The sequence below is a fragment of the Myxine glutinosa genome, chromosome 14, assembly GCF_964187855.1.
Source record: "Myxine glutinosa chromosome 14, kmMyxGlut1.1, whole genome shotgun sequence".
Taxonomy (NCBI): Eukaryota; Metazoa; Chordata; class Myxini; order Myxiniformes; family Myxinidae; genus Myxine; species Myxine glutinosa.
In genome coordinates this window covers 59110314-59129685 of record NC_136274.1, presented here as the reverse complement: position 1 = coordinate 59129685, position 19372 = coordinate 59110314, and the positions used below count along the sequence as shown (strand labels likewise).

Here is a 19372-nt window from a genome sequence, read left to right as displayed (position 1 = left end):
ATATATATATATATATATAAATATATATATATATATATATATATATATATTATATATATATATATATATATATAAATATATATATATATATATATATATATATATATATATATATATATGTGTGTGTATATATATATATATATATATATATATATATATATATACATATATATATTTATTATATATATATATATATATATATATGTATATATATATATATATATATATGTGTATGTAAATATATATATATATATATATATATATATATATGTCGAGATCATGCCTTTTATTGTGCCTTATGTAATTGTGGTTTGCATTTAATAATGGTTGCTTTGTGAAAAGGATTAAGCTTACTATGTTCCCTCTTGCTTTTTAACTATGCTATATTTTCCAACTGTGCCAAAAAATGTAGAAAAGATAGTGAAACCGCTTGCTCCGTTAGACCCCCTAGTGAAAACGCGTCTGTCTGTCCTTGACCAAAAGCCAACATGGAAGATAATTGAGAATGTCACGGTGCTCTTTCTCCCTCCCGCATCTTGCCCTTTGCTCATGCCAAAGAAGATAGGTTCTCGGGGGGGGGGGGGGGATGTCGAGCCAGTTTTTCCTTTGTCCGTGCTCATTTTTCAGCGGAGATTTTTTGTATAATTCTGTGTATATAAAGAAACTCTGGGTTGCCAATTTTCTAGGAGTGTATGTGGCCATGCTGTTCAATTGTGAATGGTATGACTCTTACACCCTCCACAGCACTGTGATATTGGTTCATCATTAAATCTTGTTATCTCTTGAAAAAAAAAAAAAAAAAAAAAAAAACTGACGAGAATAGAACCATGTTCCACACCTTGAGTTCAAGAGATAACAAGATTTAATGATGAACCAATATCACAGCGCTGTGGAGGGTGTAAGAGTCATACCATTCACAATTGAACAGCATGGCCACATACACTCCTAGAAAATTGGCAACCCAGAGTTTCTTTATATACACAGAATTATACAAAAAATCTCCGCTGAAAAATGAGCACGGACAAAGGAAAAACTGGCTCGACATCCCCCCCCCCCCCCCCCGAGAACCTATCTTCTTTGGCATATATATATATATATATATATATATATATATATATATATATATATATATATATATATATATATATATATATATATATATATATATACACAGACTTGGCATTTAATATGGAATATTTTTTTTTTTCTTGACTTCGGTTTTCTTTCTTAACTCAGTATATCAATCTAGTGAGTTTCTTTTACACTTTGGTGATTTATTTGTTAAAAGAACCATGTCACTGATTGTCTGTCACAGCAAGAAGTCAACAACAGGATTATATAACAGGTAGCGTGGCAAAATGTACGGACAGGTGCATTTGATGATTGGCTTCACAGTCGGGTATACAAGGGTTGTTGCGTTCTGTATTAGTGGACAACAACTGCTGCATGTCTCCAAAGGTTATTGCCGCTTCCACTGGAGATGGTCCGTCAACTCGACAATGCTGTTTGTCATGGAGTGGTGGCTTTACGAAATTACGGCATGAAACAGCGTGCTATTGCTCGGCAGTATGGCATCACTCAAGGTCAGGTGTCAAAGATCCTGAAACGAAATGCTCAGAGGGGTGTCCCTACTCCAATACCGAGGCCAGGACGTCCCCGCAGAACCACAAGGAGGGATGATCGCCAGCTGCACCGTTTAGACCGCAATGGCCATACCAAGTCAGCTAATCGGCTTAGGGCTGAGTGTCAGCAACTGACAAATGTGCCTGTATCCAGAAGGCTAGTCAACCAACGACTGGTTCAAGCAGGCTATCGTGCCAGGCATCCCCTGAGAAAGCCACGCCTGACCAGACAACACAGGCAGCGCCGATTGCAGTGGGCCAGAGAGCACAGTCAATGGCAGCCAGGACACTGGAATCACGTGACCTTCAGTGACAAGTCTAGATTTCTGGTCTATCGTCAAGATGGCCACGTCCGAGTGCGCAGACAAGTGCATGAAGCCCACAACGAAGATTGTATAGTGCCAAGAGTCCAAGCTGGAGGTGGTGGGGTGACCGTTTGGGCTGCTTTTCGTGCAGAGGCAAAACTGACCTGGTTGTTCTGAATGGAAACCTGAACCAGTTCAAGTGCAGGGTCATTCTGGAAGAAACATTGCTTCCATTTTCTCGTGCAGCCTTTAGAGGAAACTTTGTCTTCCAAGATGACAATGCACGGCCTCATCGTGCTCTCATGATCCAACAATTTCTTGCTGACCGTGGTGTATAGCATATGGAGTGGCCTGCCATGTCCCCGGATATGAATCCGATAGAGAACTTGTGGGCAGAATTAACGCGTCAAATCGACAACTTGGACCAGCAGCCGACCTCTGTGCGTGAATTGCAGCAGACTATTGTCACTGCATGGCAAGCGATTCCTGTCCAAACCTTGGCAAATCTCGTGAACAGCATGCCTCGACGTGTACGTGCTCTCTTGAATGCTTGTGGGGGTTACACGAAGTACTGAACTGTAATTTTACTGTCCGTAATCCCATTCATAATTTAGCTTTTGTTTTTGTTGAATTTTTCTTTGGCTAATGTGCAAAATAAAGAGATACTTCTGGAAAACGTACAGAAGTTTAACACAGTACTGTCCATGAATTGAGTTCGATATCAGTTTACATCACTTTCAAGGATCAATTTATTTACTTCAAAATGTCAAATGTGGTTTTGTTTGTTTTAAAGGTCACATTAACAAAATCTAGAATAATTTCAACATAATTCTAATGAACTTTCGGTTCTAAGTCATCTTGAAAAGTAAGTTCACCCCCACAAAAAAAATATTCCATATTAAATGCCAAGTCTGTATATATACATACAGGAGGGTAGGTGCAAACTGGAAGTTTGAGATGATTACACCGCACCACCACAAAATGAAAAACACCGCACCACCATTAAATAAAAAACACCTCACCACCATGTAATTCAAAACACCTCACCACCACATAATTCAAAACACCTCACCACCACGCAATTTAAAACTCCTCACAACCATGCAATTCAAAACACCTCACCACCACATATTTCAAAACACCTCACCACCACGTGATTCAAAACACCTCACCACCACGTAATTCAAAACACCTCACCCACCACGTAATTCAAAACACCTCACCACCACATAATTCAAAACACCCCCCACCATGTAATTCAAAACACCTCACCACCATGTAATTCAAAACACCTCACCACCACGTGATTCAAAACACCTCACCACCACATGATTCAAAACACCTCACCACCACGTGATTCAAAACACCTCACCAACAACGTTATTAAAAACACTTCACAACCACTGAAACAAAAGTTTGAGGGAGTCATTCAGTGACAACACAGACACTGCCCACATATGTAGATACATAGATAGCGGACTGTATCTGAGTTGCTGTTTTGTCATGGTTTACACCAATCATAATACAAACAATTATTTTGCACAATGGATTTGTAATATACGTGATATTACATTTTATAAACAATTATTGAAGTTGAAGATTTAAGTTTAAAAAAACATTTAAAAAATATTTCAATTTTTTTTTTAAACAAATACCCTTAGGACATACTCACGGGAGAGATAGGTGCATACCAGAAGTTTGGTACGATTTCACAAAAGTTTGAGGGAGTTGTTCAGTGACTAGATAACACAAGATAAGACTTGTAAAGTAAGTTCACTGCACAGATATAAATACTAGTGGGGTATACTTATACATTGTAAGAGAGGCATCACTGATCTGCTGGATATGGTTTTTAAGAATGTTTTATATAAACTTGTTTGCGGTTTTTTACGTAAATTTTCATTGAGGTTTTCAACGTGATTTTCCATTGGGTTTTTTTCATTTCACAATTTACAGTAATATAAATTATAATTTTTAGAAAGTAATATAAGACATAAAGACCACCATCCAGCGTACGGTGAGAGAGTGAAAGACCCTCAGAGATACCAATGATCCTGAAAGCCTTGATTCCTTCAGTGTGAAGCCGAGCTAGGTGTGAGGCAGGAGCATCAGCCCAGAGGGGAAAGCAGTACTCCATCAATATATATATATATAATCAACGAACATAACAGCGTGACGAGCGCTGTCCCGATCTCCTGTGGACCGAAGTCCTAGACCAAAGCGTCACCTCCGACCCAAAGGGTCTTCTGGAGGCCTCAGCCCGGCCACTCTGTCAACAGACAGAGATTTATTCATTGGTCCCCATTGGCTAAACATCAAGCAGAGCCGCCAATCCAGATTTCGGGCTTATTGACCTGTTTTGGGGCCACAGGAAAGGCCCGCCTTTTTTGCTTGTGAAAAAGGTAAAAAGTCAAACATTTGAACAGCCTTGGACGTGCACCTTGACCCCATGGCCAAGGCACAACGTCAACAAGGCTGTCCCAATAACATTACACATGTGCCTCAACCCCAAGGGGGAAGCACATGGTCATTCAAACGCATGCATCATGCCCCCAGAGGGCCACAATGCATGGTCATACAATTTAGACCACTCCTCTTAATAGGAGTAAGACCCCTTAATCCACCAGCAGGGCATTACTCCTGCCAGGTCCGATTTGCATGCAGGTCTACCGCTGTTTTGGGGCCACAGCTAAGGCCTGCCTTTTTTGCTTGTGAAAAAAGGTAAAAAGTCAAACATTTGAACAGCCTCGGACGTGCACCTTGACCCCATGGTCAAGGCACAACGTCAACAAGGCTGTCCCAATAACAATACACATGCGCCTCAACCCCAAGGGGGAAGCGCATGTTCATTCAAACGCATGCATCATGCCCCCGAGGGGCCACAATGCATGGTCATTCAATTGGGACCACTCCTCTCAATAGGAGTAAGACCCCTTAATCCACTGACAGGGCATTACTCCTGTCAGGTACGATTTGCGCTGTTTTGGGGCCACAGCTAAGGCCTGCCTTTTTTGCTTGTGAAAAAAGGTAAAAAGTCAAACATTTGAACAGCCTCGGACGTGCACCTTGACCCCATGGTCAAGGCACAACGTCAACAAGGCTGTCCCAATAACAATACACATGCACCTCAACCCCAAGGGGGAAGCGCATGGTCATTCAAACACATGCATCATGCCCCCGAGGGGCCACAATGCATGGTCATTCAATTGGGACCACTCCTCTCAATATGAGTAAGACCCCTTAATCCACTGACAGGGCATTACTCCTGTCAGGTACGATTTGCGCTTTTAGGGCCTGCGCAAGGCCTGCCTTTTTTGCTTGTGAAAAAAGGTAAAAAGTCAAACATTTGAACAGCCTCGGACGTGCACCTTGACCCCATGGCCAAGGCACAACGTCAACAAGGCTGTCCCAATAACAATACACATGTGCCTCAACCCCAAGGGGGAAGCGCATGGTCATTCAAACGCATGCATCATGCCCCCGAGGGGCCACAATGCATGGTCATTCAATTGGGACCACTCCTCTCAATAGGAGTAAGACCCCTTAATCCACTGACAGGGCATTACTCCTGTCAGGTACGATTTGCGCTGTTTAGGGCCTGCGCAAGGCCTGCATTTTTTGCTTGTGAAAAAAGGTAAAAAGTCAAACATTTGAACAGCCTCGGACGTGCACCTGGACCCCATGGCCAAGGCACAACGTCAACAAGGCTGTCCCAATAACAATACACATGTGCCTCAACCCCAAGGGGGAAGCGCATGGTCATTCAAACGCATGCATCATGCCCCCGAGGGGCCACAATGCATGGTCATTCAATAGGAGTAAGACCCCTTAATCCACTGACAGGGCATTACTCCTGTCAGGTACGATTTGCACCTGTTTTAGGGCCCCAGGCAGGGCCTGCCTTTTTTACACGAAAAAAGGTAAAAAGTCAAACATTCGAACAGCCTCGGACGTGCACCTTGACCCCATGGCCAAGGCACAACGTCAACGAGGCTGTCCCCATAACAATACACATGCGCCTCAACCCCGAGGGGGAAGCGCATGGCCATTCAAACGCATGCATCATGCCCCCGAAGGGCCACAATGCATGGTCATACAATTGGGACCACTCCTCTTAATAGGAGTAAGACCCCTTAATCCACCAGCAGGGCATTACTCCTGCCAGGTCCGATTTGCATGCAGTTCTTTGCACGTTTAGGGCCCGCACAGAAGGCCTGCCTTTTTTACAATGAAAAAAGGTAAAAAGTCAAACATTTGAACAGCCTTGGACGTGCACCTTGACCCCATGGTCAAGGCACATCGTCAACAAGGCTGTCCTCATAACAATACACATGCGCCTCAACCCCGAGGGGGAAGCGCATGGTCATTCAAACGCATGCATCATGCCCCCGAAGGGCCACAATGCATGGTCATACAATTGGGACCACTCCTCTTAATAGGAGTAAGACCCCTTAATCCACCAGCAGGGCATTACTCCTGCCAGGTCCGATTTGCATGCAGTTGTTTGCACGTTTTGGGCCCGCACAAAAAGGCCTGCCTTTTTTACAATGAAAAAAGGTAAAAAGTCAAACATTTGAACAGCCTTGGACGTGCACCTTGACCCCATGGTCAAGGCACATCGTCAACAAGGCTGTCCCCATAACAATACACATGCGCCTCAACTCCGAGGGGGAAGCGCATGGTCATTCAAACGCATGCATCATGCCCCCGAAGGGCCACAATGCATGGTCATACAATTGGGACCACGCCGCTTAATAGGAGTAAGACCCCTTAATCCACCAGCAGGGCATTACTCCTGCCAGGTCCGATTTGCATGCAGTTCTTTGCACGTTTTGGGCCCGCGCAAAAAGGCCTGCCTTTTTTACAATGAAAAAAGGTAAAAAGTCAAACATTTGAACAGCCTTGGACGTGCATCTTGACCCCATGGTCAAGGCACATCGTCAACAAGGCTGTCCCCATAACAATACACATGTGCCTCAACCCCGAGGGGGAAGCGCATGGTCATTCAAACGCATGCATCATGCCCCCGAGGGGCCACAATGCATGGTCATTCAATTGGGACCACTCCTCTCAATAGGAGTAAGACCCCTTAATCCACTGACAGGGCATTACTCCTGTCAGGTACGATTTGCGCTGTTTAGGGCCTGCGCAAGGCCTGCCTTTTTTGCTTGTGAAAAAAGGTAAAAAGTCAAACATTTGAACAGCCTCGGACGTGCACCTGGACCCCATGGCCGAGGCACAACGTCAACAAGGCTGTCCCAATAACAATACACATGCGCCTCAACCCCAAGGGGGAAGCGTATGGTCATTCAAATGCATGCATCATGCCCCCGAGGGGCCACAATGCATGGTCATTCAATAGGAGTAAGACCCCTTAATCCACTGACAGGGCATTACTCCTGTCAGGTACGATTTGCACCTGTTTTAGGGCCCCAGGCAGGGCCTGCCTTTTTTACACGAAAAAAAGGTAAAAAGTCAAACATTCGAACAGCCTTGGACGTGCACCTTGACCCCATGGTCAAGGCACATCGTCAACAAGGCTGTCCTCATAACAATACACATGCGCCTCAACCCCGAGGGGGAAGCGCATGGTCATTCAAACGCATGCATCATGCCCCCGAAGGGCCACAATGCATGGTCATACAATTGGGACCACTCCTCTTAATAGGAGTAAGACCCCTTAAGCCACCAGCAGGGCATTACTCCTGCCAGGTCCGATTTGCATGCAGTTCTTTGCACGTTTTGGGCCCGCACAAAAAGGCCTGCCTTTTTTACAATGAAAAAAGGTAAAAAGTCAAACATTTGAACAGCCTTGGACGTGCATCTTGACCCCATGGTCAAGGCACATCGTCAACAAGGCTGTCCCCATAACAATACACATGCGCCTCAACCCCGAGGGGGAAGCGCATGGTCATTCAAACGCATGCATCATGCCCCCGAAGGGCCACAATGCATGGTCATACAATTGGGACCACTCCTCTTAATAGGAGTAAGACCCCTTAATCCACCAGCAGGGCATTACTCCTGCCAGGTCCGATTTTGCAGGCTTGAGAACCTGTTTTAGGGCCCCAGGGGGGGCCTGCCTTTTTTACACGAAAAAAGGTAAAAAGTCAAACATTCGAACAGCCTCGGACGTGCACCTTGACCCCATGGCCAAGGCACAACGTCAACGAGGCTGTCCCCATAACAATACACATGCGCCTCAACCCCAAGGGGGAAGCGCATGGTCATTCAAACGCATGCATCATGCCCCCGAAGGGCCATAATGCATGGTCATACAATTGGGACCACTCCTCTTAATAGGAGTAAGACCCCTTAATCCACCAGCAGGGCATTACTCCTGTCAGGTACGATTTGCGCCTGTTTTGGGGCCACAGGGAAGCCCTGCCTTTTTTACTATGAAAAAAGGTAAAAAGTCAAACATTTGAACAGCCTTGGACGTGCACCTTGACCCCATGGTCAAGGCACAACGTCAACAAGGCTGTCCCCATAACAATACGCATGCGCCTCAACCCCGAGGGGGAAGCGCATGGTCATTCAAACGCATGCATCATGCCCCCCGAAGGGCCACAATGCATGGTCATACAGTTGGGACCACTCCTCTTAATAGGAGTGAGACCCCTTAATCCACCGGCAGGGCATTACTCCTGTCAGGTACGATTTGCGCTGTTTTGGGGCCACAGCTAAGGCCTGCCTTTTTTGCTTGTGAAAAAAGGTAAAAAGTCAAACATTTGAACAGCCTCGGACGTGCACCTTGACCCCATGGTCAAGGCACAACGTCAACAAGGCTGTCCCAATAACAATACACATGCGCCTCAACCCCAAGGGGGAAGCGCATGGTCATTCAAACACATGCATCATGCCCCCAAGGGGCCACAATGCATGGTCATTCAATTGGGACCACTCCTCTCAATAGGAGTAAGACCCCTTAATCCACTGACAGGGCATTACTCCTGTCAGGTACGATTTGCGCCGTTTTAGGGCCCCGGACAGGGCCTGCCTTTTTTACAAAGAAAAAAGGTAAAAAGTCAAACATTTGAACAGCCTTGGACGTGCACCTTGACCCCATGGTCAAGGCACATCGTCAACAAGGCTGTCCCCAAAACAATACACATGCGCCTCAACCCCGAGGGGGAAGCACATGGTCATTCAAACGCATGCATCATGCCCCCGAAGGGCCACAATGCATGGTCATACAGGTGGGACCACTCCTCTTAATAGGAGTGAGACCCCTTAATCCACTGGCAGGGAATTACTCCTGCCAGGTCCGATTTCCATGCAGTACTTGTGCACATTTAGGGCCCGCGCGAAGGCCTGCCTTTTTTGCAGTGAAAAAAGGTAAAAACTCAAACATTTGAACAGCCTTGGACGTGCACCTTGACCCCATGGTCAAGGCACATCGTCAACAAGGCTGTCCCCAAAACAATACACATGCGCCTCAACCCCGAGGGGGAAGCACATGGTCATTCAAACGCATGCATCATGCCCCCGAAGGGCCACAATGCATGGTCATCCAGGTGGGACCACTCCTCTTAATAGGAGTGAGACCCCTTAATCCACCGGCAGGGCATTACTCCTGCCAGGTCCGATTTGCATGCAGTTTTTGCCAACTGGTTTAGGGCCGCAGTCAGGGCCTGCCTTTTTTACGTGTGAAAAAAGGTAAAAAGTCCAAACATTTGAACAGCCTCGGACGTGCACCTTGACCCCATGGCCAAGGCACATCGTCAACAAGGCTGTCCCCAAAACAATACACATGCACCTCAACCCCGAGGGGGAAGCACATGGTCATTCAAACGCATGCATCATGCCCCCGAAGGGCCACAATGCATGGTCATACAGGTGGGACCACTCCTCTTAATAGGAGTGAGACCCCTTAATCCACCGGCAGGGCATTACTCCTGCCAGGTCCGATTTGCATGCAGTTTTTGCCAACCGTTTTAGGGCCCCGGACAGGGCCTGCCTTTTTTACAAAGAAAAAAGGTAAAAAGTCAAACATTTGAACAGCCTTGGACGTGCACCTTGACCCCATGGTCAAGGCACATCGTCAACAAGGCTGTCCCCATAACAATACACATGCGCCTCAACCCCGAGGGGGAAGCGCATGGTCATTCAAACGCATGCATCATGCCCCCCGAAGGGCCACAATGCATGGTCATACAATTGGGACCACTCCTCTTAATAGGAGTGAGACCCCTTAATCCACCGGCAGGGAATTACTCCTGCCAGGTCCGATTTGCATGCAGTTTTTCGCGTCGCCACAGGGCGGCACACTGCGAAAAATCTAACCAATGAGGACCAAAATCGTCTATTAAGATGATCAAGGCACCTCCTAGCTTTAATGGTGAGCACCAGCCACGAATTATGTCTCACACGGTAAATACCGCATAACCCGCAAGGAACCAACAGCCTGTCTGCCACACAGACCATCGTTCCCACCAGTGCAAACCAAAACCAGGGGGTGCGGTGCGATCGGCGGGGATAATAATCAACGAACATAACAGCGTGACGAGCGCTGTCCCGATCTCCTGTGGACCGAAGTCCTAGACCAAAGCGTCACCTCCGACCCAAAGGGTCTTTTGGGATGAATCGAACACCTTTGGGATGAATTGGAACGCTGGCTGTGAGCCAGGCCTAATCGCCCAACATCAGTGCCCGACCCCGCTAATGCTCTTGTGACTGAATGGAAGCAATTCTCCGCAGCAATGTTCCAACCTCTCGTGGAAAGCCTTCCCAAAAGAGTGGAGTCTGTTATAGCAGCAAAGCAGGGACCAAGTCCATATTAATGGACATGATTTTGGAATGAGATTTTCGATGTTCGGGTGTCCACATACTTTTGGTCATGTAGTGTGTGTGTGTGTGTATGTGTGTGTGTGTGTGTGTGTGTGTGTGTGTGTGTGTGTGTGTGTGTGTGTGTGTATGTATGTATATATATATATATATATATATATATATATATATATATATATATATATATATATATATATATGCATCAGCCGACCTGAAGTGGGCAATTCAAGGTGGTGCTATTTCTTTTGGAACACACTGTACACTATTATCTGTCACGGTAACTAATGTCAGTAGACAGGAGATACCCAATTTAACGTCAATCCAAGAAACAGCACACACATTGATGAATCACCCTGGCTGTTAAACACTGGGATGACAGTTTATAGCTGTCGCGGGATTCAAACCTAGGCTGCACAGCTCAGAGGCAAATGTGTGTACCTCTAGGCCATCCTGTCATCCCATATGCAAGTAAACCATAGAGTATCAGTCTGTAGCAGTTAACCATGAAATATATGGAGGTCAACGATAGAGTATGCAGAGGTCACCCATTGAGAAAATGGAGGTTAATCATTGCGTATATGGAGGATCGAGACGGATCTGTATTGTAATCTGGAGATTGTCGGTTCAAATCCTAACACCCCAAGGTAGGCCAATGGAAAACAACGCAATGGATTCCTTGCTGCGAAACCTCTTTTCTCATACAGACCCATGTACAGTCCTCCCGCATTGGATGGATGGATAATTGTTTTATGAACTGTACGTAGTCGAGGCTAAGGTTGCGGGCATGAGGCAACTGCAGAACATTAATTTTGTTAACTTGCAAAATGGCATTGCCTTTGCCAGAAGAATGTCCATCGCACAGCGGTGTGGTTCAGGCGCTCGGTCTCCCTGTCTCCGCTCCCGGTTCCGCAGGAGGGCGACTGGTGCATGGGGGAATTGCTCACGAAAGCAACTGCACAAGAGCATTCTCTCAAGGCTGCTCCCGCAGTATCGATTTCATTTTGGTCTCCACTCAGCCAGATAACGCTGCCGAGTCGTCCGTGTCGAGGGCTCGTCTCGGGTTGAAATGTGTAACGACGACTCGTCTATCTACACAACTCCGCGATCAGGAATCTCGAGCCCCTTATCGATTCGGTCTCCCAAAGCGGCGAGAGCCACATCAGCAATGCCATCAGGAGGCGACTCCTGAGATTTCACTGAAGACCATGAATGTGAGGGGAAACGGGTGGACTGAAGGGCAGACATAACAAACGGAAAACAGTGGAGTGGCATCTGAACATCGTGTGCTGTTAAACGGACAGAGAGTGATTGGCGAGACCTTTACCAAACGTTTTAATTCAGCACGTGTTGCTTTTTCTCAGATAAAGGCCAACCGCTCAATGGCAGCACCCACTACGAACAGCGACTCCTATTCCAGTGGAGATTGATCGGCGTCGCAGGACTCCGCCACCCCCTTAGTTAAACCAGAGGATTACACCCCATCCATTAATCACACCGAGGCACCTGCTATGGAAGAGCTGTTTCCACTGAATTCCCGAGGTCTTGCCAGCCCAGTTAGCACAGTCTTTCAAAGGAATGAAGATCCGATGTTACTCACTTCGGCGAAGCCAACCGAGCGCCGCTCTCAACGTCAATGTGGGAAAGTGTATGAAGGTGGAAAAGGGATTGGAGGGAAGCTTTGCTAAATAATGCATGGAGCACTACCGGAGAGAAGAAATAGATGTGCCTTTCGGGGAAGAATAGATATTCCAGTAAGTGCTTTGGGCAGTGCAGGGAACAATGTGAGGAAAGGACCTTTTAGACGCTTGGTAGGTGGTTTACAACACGGCATGGGCAAAATGTATAGAGGTCGAGGTGAATGAAAGCATTTTACGGCCGCTGCCTTGTGAGGGCCAACTATCCAGCACACACGGGCACAAATTGTGCGTTAATATCAGGAAGCATCTACAGGCACAAAAATGCAATGACGGGGCAGGGGACTTGAACTAAAGGCGGACAGGGTTTGTAAAGGGTTTGTAAGTCGGACAAACAGAGCCTGTACTGTGAATGTGGAGCAATGTGAAAGCTCTGTGGCCCGCCTGAACAATGCTCTGCACCCCCCCCCCCTTCCTAGAAAAAGCTCTGTACCATGTCCCCTTGATAAAAGCTTTGTGGCCCACCTGAACAATGCTCTGCACCCCCCCCCCCTTCCTAGAAAAAGCTCTGTACCATGTCCCCTTGAGAAAAGCTCTGTGGCCCACCGGAACAATGCTCTGCACCCCCCCCCCTTCCTAGAAAAAGCTCTGTACCATATCCCCTTGAGAAAATCTCTGTGGCCCGCCTGAACAATGCTCTGCACCCCCCCCCTTTCCTAGAAAAAGCTCTGTACCATATCCCCTTGAGAAAATCTCTGTGGCTCGCCTGAACAATGCTCTGCACCCCCCTCCCTTCCTAGAAAAAGCTCTGTACCATGTCCCCTTGAGAAAAGCTCTCTGTGGCCCGCCGAAACAATACTCTGCACCCCCCCCCCCTTCCAAGAAAAAGCTCTGTACCATGTCCCCTTGAGAAAAGGTCTGTGCCCACCATCCTCAGAAACGCACTGTGCACCCTTTAAAATACCTGTGACGCCCTTAAAAGGAGGCTCTGCATCCCCTTTAAAAGAGGCTCAATGCCTCCTTTAAAAAAAAAGATCTTTGCCCCCATTCAAAATAAAGGCTCATTGCCCCCTTATATAAAAAAAAAGCTCGTTCCCCCTTTAAAAGGCTCTGTGTCCCCTGGATGAGGTTCTGCGCCTGCTAGAAAAGGCTTGCGCGGAATTCACTCTCCTTGAAAGACCCCAAACCGGCACTCTTATGTGAACTGCCCGACAGACTGGGATTCGGACCAAAACATGAGCGACTTGAGGAAATTCAATTTGTCTTTCCAAAGCCTGCCAATTTGAACATCCGGATTTTTTTATTCTTCTTTCCAGAGGTAGATTATACATCCTGCCACACTAGATTGGTGCGGTGCACAAGGTGCGGGATTGTTGTGAAAGTCGTTGTGTTCACACCTGTTTGCGCATTAATTGCAACAACCAACGGCAGTAGATGTGGAGGGTAGCCAGACCTGTGAGGGGACAAGATTAAATGATGAATGCTTAAAAAGGCCTCAGGGGAACGCGTTCGCTGGTTTTTTTTCCACTTGGCAGGAGCGAGCCGTTGAGGAATAAACACAAGTTTTAAAAATGCATTCTGTGTCGCTCCATAAGAGGAGGCCGGGGAGGCACAAAGTGAGCGGGAGTGTGGTGAGTCTGAAAGTATGTAAAACACTGCTTCGGCTTGGATGTCATAAATAGAAACTTGATTTTTTTTTGAGTTGTGGGAAGGGGTGAAGAGGGGTTCTACCATCTGAACCCCTGGATGATGATGCGATAACCCAGATTGAAATCCCTTCGTCCTTGTAATTCATGCGATCTACCATGGTCCTACGATGTCCGTGTCCTACATGCTATTTACATACAAGCTCCTCCATGACCTTCGATCAATGTTCAAAGTTAAAAAAAAAAAAAACCTTTCAAAGTAAGTCTTTAAATTGTGACGTCACAATCGAAGCGGCATTTCCAGTGTTGCTCTAACACACATGACTTTCCCCCATCGAGTCAAGTGGAACGTTTAAGAACAGTATCGGCAGCAAATTGTGCAATGCGGGTTCCGAACCGAACCGAGCCCTCACGGCTCGCACAAAGTCCGTACCGTTGTGCAGACTCAGGTTGCTCTTACATCCCCACACAAGCTGCGCTCCTTCGCGACTCGCGCTCCCCTCGCATTCTTCCCACAGAGACAGCTTGAAACCTTGGGCGGTGACCCAGGCCGGACTGAACACGGCCACCGAGGCCAGGGACACGGCCAGGAAGGCGCACAGCAGCGCGATTGCTTTGAAGGGACGCACAACCACCGAGACGCCCGTCTCCATCTTGCTCGCCTCCATGCGCAGGGCACCAGCTCCCCAATCTGCTGCCCGGCCTGAGTGCGCCGAGTCGGCTCTCATAGCCCGATTTGCGGGCGGGAGGAGGGACATAACGAGGCAGGAGGATGGAGGAACGGGGGCCGCGGGAGGTGGCCCGAGCCCTCGAACGCGTCTGCCGCTGTTTGACGGTGGGACTCGCAGAACGCGTCGGGTTCAGAGATCGCAGGAACATCACCTGGGTCAATATTAAACCCAAGACTTTTGACCTTGACAGTGACGTCTTACCCTCGCGGATGCGTCAAGCTCACCTTCAAGGATTGCTCTGTTCAAAGCCAAAATATCATGAAAGTTTATACCAAGGGTCACACAACTGACTTGGGGATCTCCTCCCAATCCCGGCCACTCCATGATGACAAAATAAATATTCAGCCTCATCACCACCTTCTCCTCCCCCCTCTCCCACTCATCTTCTTGTTGCCAAATTGATGGATTTTTACTTCCGCACGCGCGCTTCCAGCCGTCAAACGCTTTCTTATTCTAATTTGCACCTTCTGCGGACTGTAAAAGGACACTTTTTATGGGCGATTAGAGTCACTCGGAACAAACCGAGACATTCATAACCGTCCATATACACGTCGCGTCCAGGTGCGTGTTGCCTTCACCGATTCCACAGCGCGTGCACTAAAGCAGGCAATTTGCACTCTCCGGTGATTTGGGGAGTTTTGTGCGCCTGTTCGTCCAGGACGGCATCACCTTCACGCACCGTTCTCACCATTTCTGATGACCATAGAGAGAGAGAGAGACACTGATGCGGGGTGGGGGGTGAACCCTGACGCATGCTGCTTGGCAATTCACATTCCAGAGATTGCTCAGAATCTGGGAGATGGTGACCGCGGTCATATTGCTCCGACCTTCGCGGTTTTAAAGAATTTGCGCAAAGATGCGGAGAAAGGGTCGTTCAGCAGGAGCTGCCCCAACGCATTTTCCCTCCTCCATTCTCCCCTCTCCCTCCTCGATTCTCTCCTCTCCCTCCTCGATTATCTCCTCTCCCTCCTCGATTCTCTCCTCTCCCTTCTCGATGGGTTCCCTCCTCGATTCTCTCCTCTCCCTCCTCGATTCTCTCCTCTCCCTCCTCGATTCTCTCCTCTCCCTCCTCGATTCTCTCCTCTCCCTCCACGATGGGTTCCCGCCTCGATTCTCTCTCTCCCTCCTCGATTGGTTCCCGCCTCGATTCTCTCTCTCTCCCTCCTCGATTGGTTCCTGCCTCGATTCTCTCCTCTCCCTCCTCGATTCTCTCCTCTCCCTCCTCGATTCTCTCCTCTCCCTCCTCGATGGGTTCCCTCCTCGATTCTCTCCTCTCCCTCCTCGATTCTCTCCTCTCCCTCCTCGATTCTCTCCTCTCCCTCCTCGATTCTCTCCTCTCCGTCCTCGCTGGCTTCCCTCCTTGATTCTCTCCTCTCCCCTCCTCAATTCTCTCCTCTCCCTCCTCGATGAGTTCCCTCCTCTCCCTCCTCGATAGGTTCCCTCCTCGATAGGTACTCTCCTCGATTCTCTCCTCTCCCTCCTCAATTCTCTCCTCTCCCTCCTCGATTCTCTCCTCTCCCTCCTCGATTCTCTCCTCTCCCTCCTCAATTCTCTCCTCTCCCTCCTCGATTCTCTCCTCTGCCTCCTCGATGGGTTCCCTCCTCGATTCTCTCCTCTGCCTCCTTGATGGGTTCCCTCCTCGATTCTCTCCTCTGCCTCACCGATGGGTTCCCTCCTCGATTCTCCCCTCTCCCTCCTCAATTCTCTCCTCTCTCTCCTCGATTCTCTCCTCTCCTCCCCCTCCTCAATTCTCTCCTCTCCCTCCTCGATTCTCTCCTCTCCTCCCCCTCCTCAATTCTCTCCTCTCCCTCCTCGATTCTCTCCTCTCTCTCTCCTCGATGGGTTTCCTCCTCTCCCTCCTCAATGGGTTCTCTCCTGATTCTCTCCTCTCCCTCCTCGATTCTCTCCTCTGCCTCACCGATGGCTTCACTCCTCGATTCTCTCCTCTGCCTCATCGATGGGTTCCCTCCTCGATTCTCTCCTGTCCCTCCTCAATGGGTTCTCTCCTGATTCTCTCCTCTCCCTCCTCGATTCTCTCCTCTGCCTCCTCTGCCCTCCTCGATGGGTTTCCTCCTCGATTTTCTCCTCTGCCTCACCGATGGGTTCCCTCCTTGATTCTCTCCTCTCCCTCCTCGATGGGTTCTCTCCTCGATTCTCTCCTCTCTCTCCTCGATTCTCTCCTCTCCCTCCTCGATTCTCTCCTCTGCCTCCTCGATGGGTTCCCGCCTCGATTCTCTCCTCTCCATCTTCAATGGGTTCTCTCCTGATTCTCTCCTCTCCCTCCTCGATGGGTTCCCTCCTCGATTTTCTCCTCTCCCTCACCGATGGGTTCCCTCCTTGATTCTCTCCTCTCCCTCCTCGATGGGTTCTCTCCTCGAATCTCTCCTCTCCCTCCTCGATTCTCTCCTCTGCCTCCTCGATGGGTTCCCTCCTCGATTCTCTCCTCTGCCTCCTCAATGGGTTCTCTCCTGATTCTCTCCTCTCCCTCCTCGATTCTCTCCGCTGCCTCCTCTGCCCTCGTCGATGGGTTCTCTCCTCGATTCTCTCCTCTGCCTCCTCGATGGGTTCTCTCCTCTCCCTCCTCGATTCTCTCCTCTCCCTCCTCGATGGGTTCCCGCCTCGATTCTCTCCTCTCCCTCCTCAATGGGTTCTTTCCTCTCGCTCCTCGATGGGTTCCCTCCTCGATTCTCTCCTGTCCCTCCTCAATGGGTTCTCTCCTGATTCTCTCCTCTCCCTCCTCGATTCTCTCCTCTGCCTCCTCTGCCCTCGTCGATGGGGTTCCTCCTCGATTTTCTCCTCTGCCTCATCGATGGGTTCTCTCCTCGATTCTCTCCTCTCCCTCCTCGGCCTCCTCGATGGGTTTCCTCCTCGATGGGTTTCCTCCTCGATTTTCTCCTCTGCCTCATCGATTGGTTCTCTCCTCGATTCTCTCCTCTCCCTCCCCGGCCTCCTCGATGGGTTCCCTCCTTGATTCTCTCCTCTCCCTCCTCGATGGGTTCTCTCCTCGATTCTCTCCTCTCCCTCCTCAATGGGTTCTCTCCTCTCACTCCTCGATGGGTTCCTTCCTCGATTCTCTCCTCTGCCTCCTCGATCGGTTCCCTCCTCGATGGGTTCCCTCCTCGATTATCTCCTCTCCCCCCTCGATTCTCTCCTCTCCCTCCTCGATTCTCTCCTCTCCCTCCTCAATGGGTTCTCTCCTCTCCCTCCACGATGGGTTCCCTCCTCGATTCTCTCCTCTCCCGCCTCGATTCTCTCCTCTCCCTCCTCGATTCTCCCCTCTCCCTCCTCGATTCTCCCCTCTCCCTCCTCGATTCTCCCCTCTCCCTCCTCAATTCTCTCCTCTCCCTCCTCAATTCTCGCCTCTCCCACCTCGATTCTCTCCTCTCCCTCCTCGATTCTCTCCTCTCCCTCCTCAATTCTCTCCTCTCCCTCCTCAATTCTCTCCTCTCCCACCTCAATTCTCTCCTGTCCCTCCTCAATTCTCTCCTCTCCAACCTCGATTCTCTCCTCTCCCTCCTAGATTCTCTCCTCTCCCTCCTCGATTCTCTCCTCTCCCTCCTCGATTCTCTCCTCTCCCTCCTCGATTCTCTCCTCTCCCACCTCGATTCTCTCCTCTCCCTCCTCGATTCACTCCTCTCCCACCTCGAATCTCTCCTCTCCCTCCTCAATGGGTTCTCTCCTCTCACTCCTCGATGGGTTCCTTCCTCGATTCTCTCCTCTCCCTCCTCAATGGGTTCTCTCCTCTCACTCCTCGATGGGTTCCTTCCTCGATTCTCACCTCTGCCTCCTCGATCGGTTCCCTCCTCGATTATCTCCTCTGCCTCCTCGATGGGTTCCTTCCTCGATTATCTCCTCTCCCCCCTCGATTCTCTCCTCTCCCTCCTCGATTCTCTCCTCTCCCTCCTCAATGGGTTCTCGCCTCTCCCTCCACGATGGGTTCCCTCCTCGATTCTCTCCTCTCCCGCCTCGATGGGTTTCCTCCTCGATTATCTCCTCTCCCCCTCGATTCTCTCCTCACCCTCCTCGATTATCTCCTCTCCCTCCTCAATGGGTTCTCTCCTCTCCCTCCACGATGGGTTCCCGCCTCGATTCTCTCCTCTCCCTCCTCGATTCTCTCCTCTCCCGCCTCGATTCTCTCCTCTCCCTCCTCGATTCTCTCCTCTCCCTCCTCGATTCTCTCCTCTCCCTCCTCGATTCTCTCCTCTCCCTCCTCAATTCTCTCCTCTCCCACCTCAATTCTCTCCTCTCCCACCTCAATTCTCTCCTGTCCCTCCTCGATTCTCTCCTCTCCCACCTCGATTCTCTCCTCTCCCTCCACGATTCTCTCCTCTCTCCCCCCTCGATTCTCTCCTCTCCCACCTCGATTCTCTCCTCTCCCTCCTCGATTCTCTCCTCTCCCACCTCGATTCTCTCCTCTCCCTCCTCGATTCTCTCCTCTCCCTCTTCGATTCTCTCCTCTCCCACCTCGATTCTCTCCTCTCCCACCTCGATTCTCTCCTCTCCCTCCTCGATTCTCTCCTCTCCCACCTCGATTCTCTCCTCTCCCTCCTCGATTCTCTCCTCTCCCTCCTCGATTCTCTCCTCTCCCTCCTCGATTCTCTCCTCTCCCACCTCGATTCTCTCCTCTCCCTCCTCGATTCTCTCCTC

At 49.1% G+C, this 19372-nt stretch overlaps 1 protein-coding gene across 1 annotated transcript in view; it reads right to left on the bottom strand.

Annotated features, from left to right (window-relative positions):
- TMEM47 (transmembrane protein 47) overlaps nucleotides 1-14728 on the bottom strand; it is a 40597-nt gene extending 25869 nt beyond the window's left edge. The window contains exon 1 of the mRNA XM_068135078.2: nucleotides 14428-14728. Within this exon, the coding sequence (XP_067991179.2) occupies nucleotides 14428-14722 (295 nt within the window). The 5' untranslated portion in view covers nucleotides 14723-14728. The remainder of the gene's footprint in view (nucleotides 1-14427) is intronic.
- Nucleotides 14729-19372: the final 4644 nt, after the last annotated feature.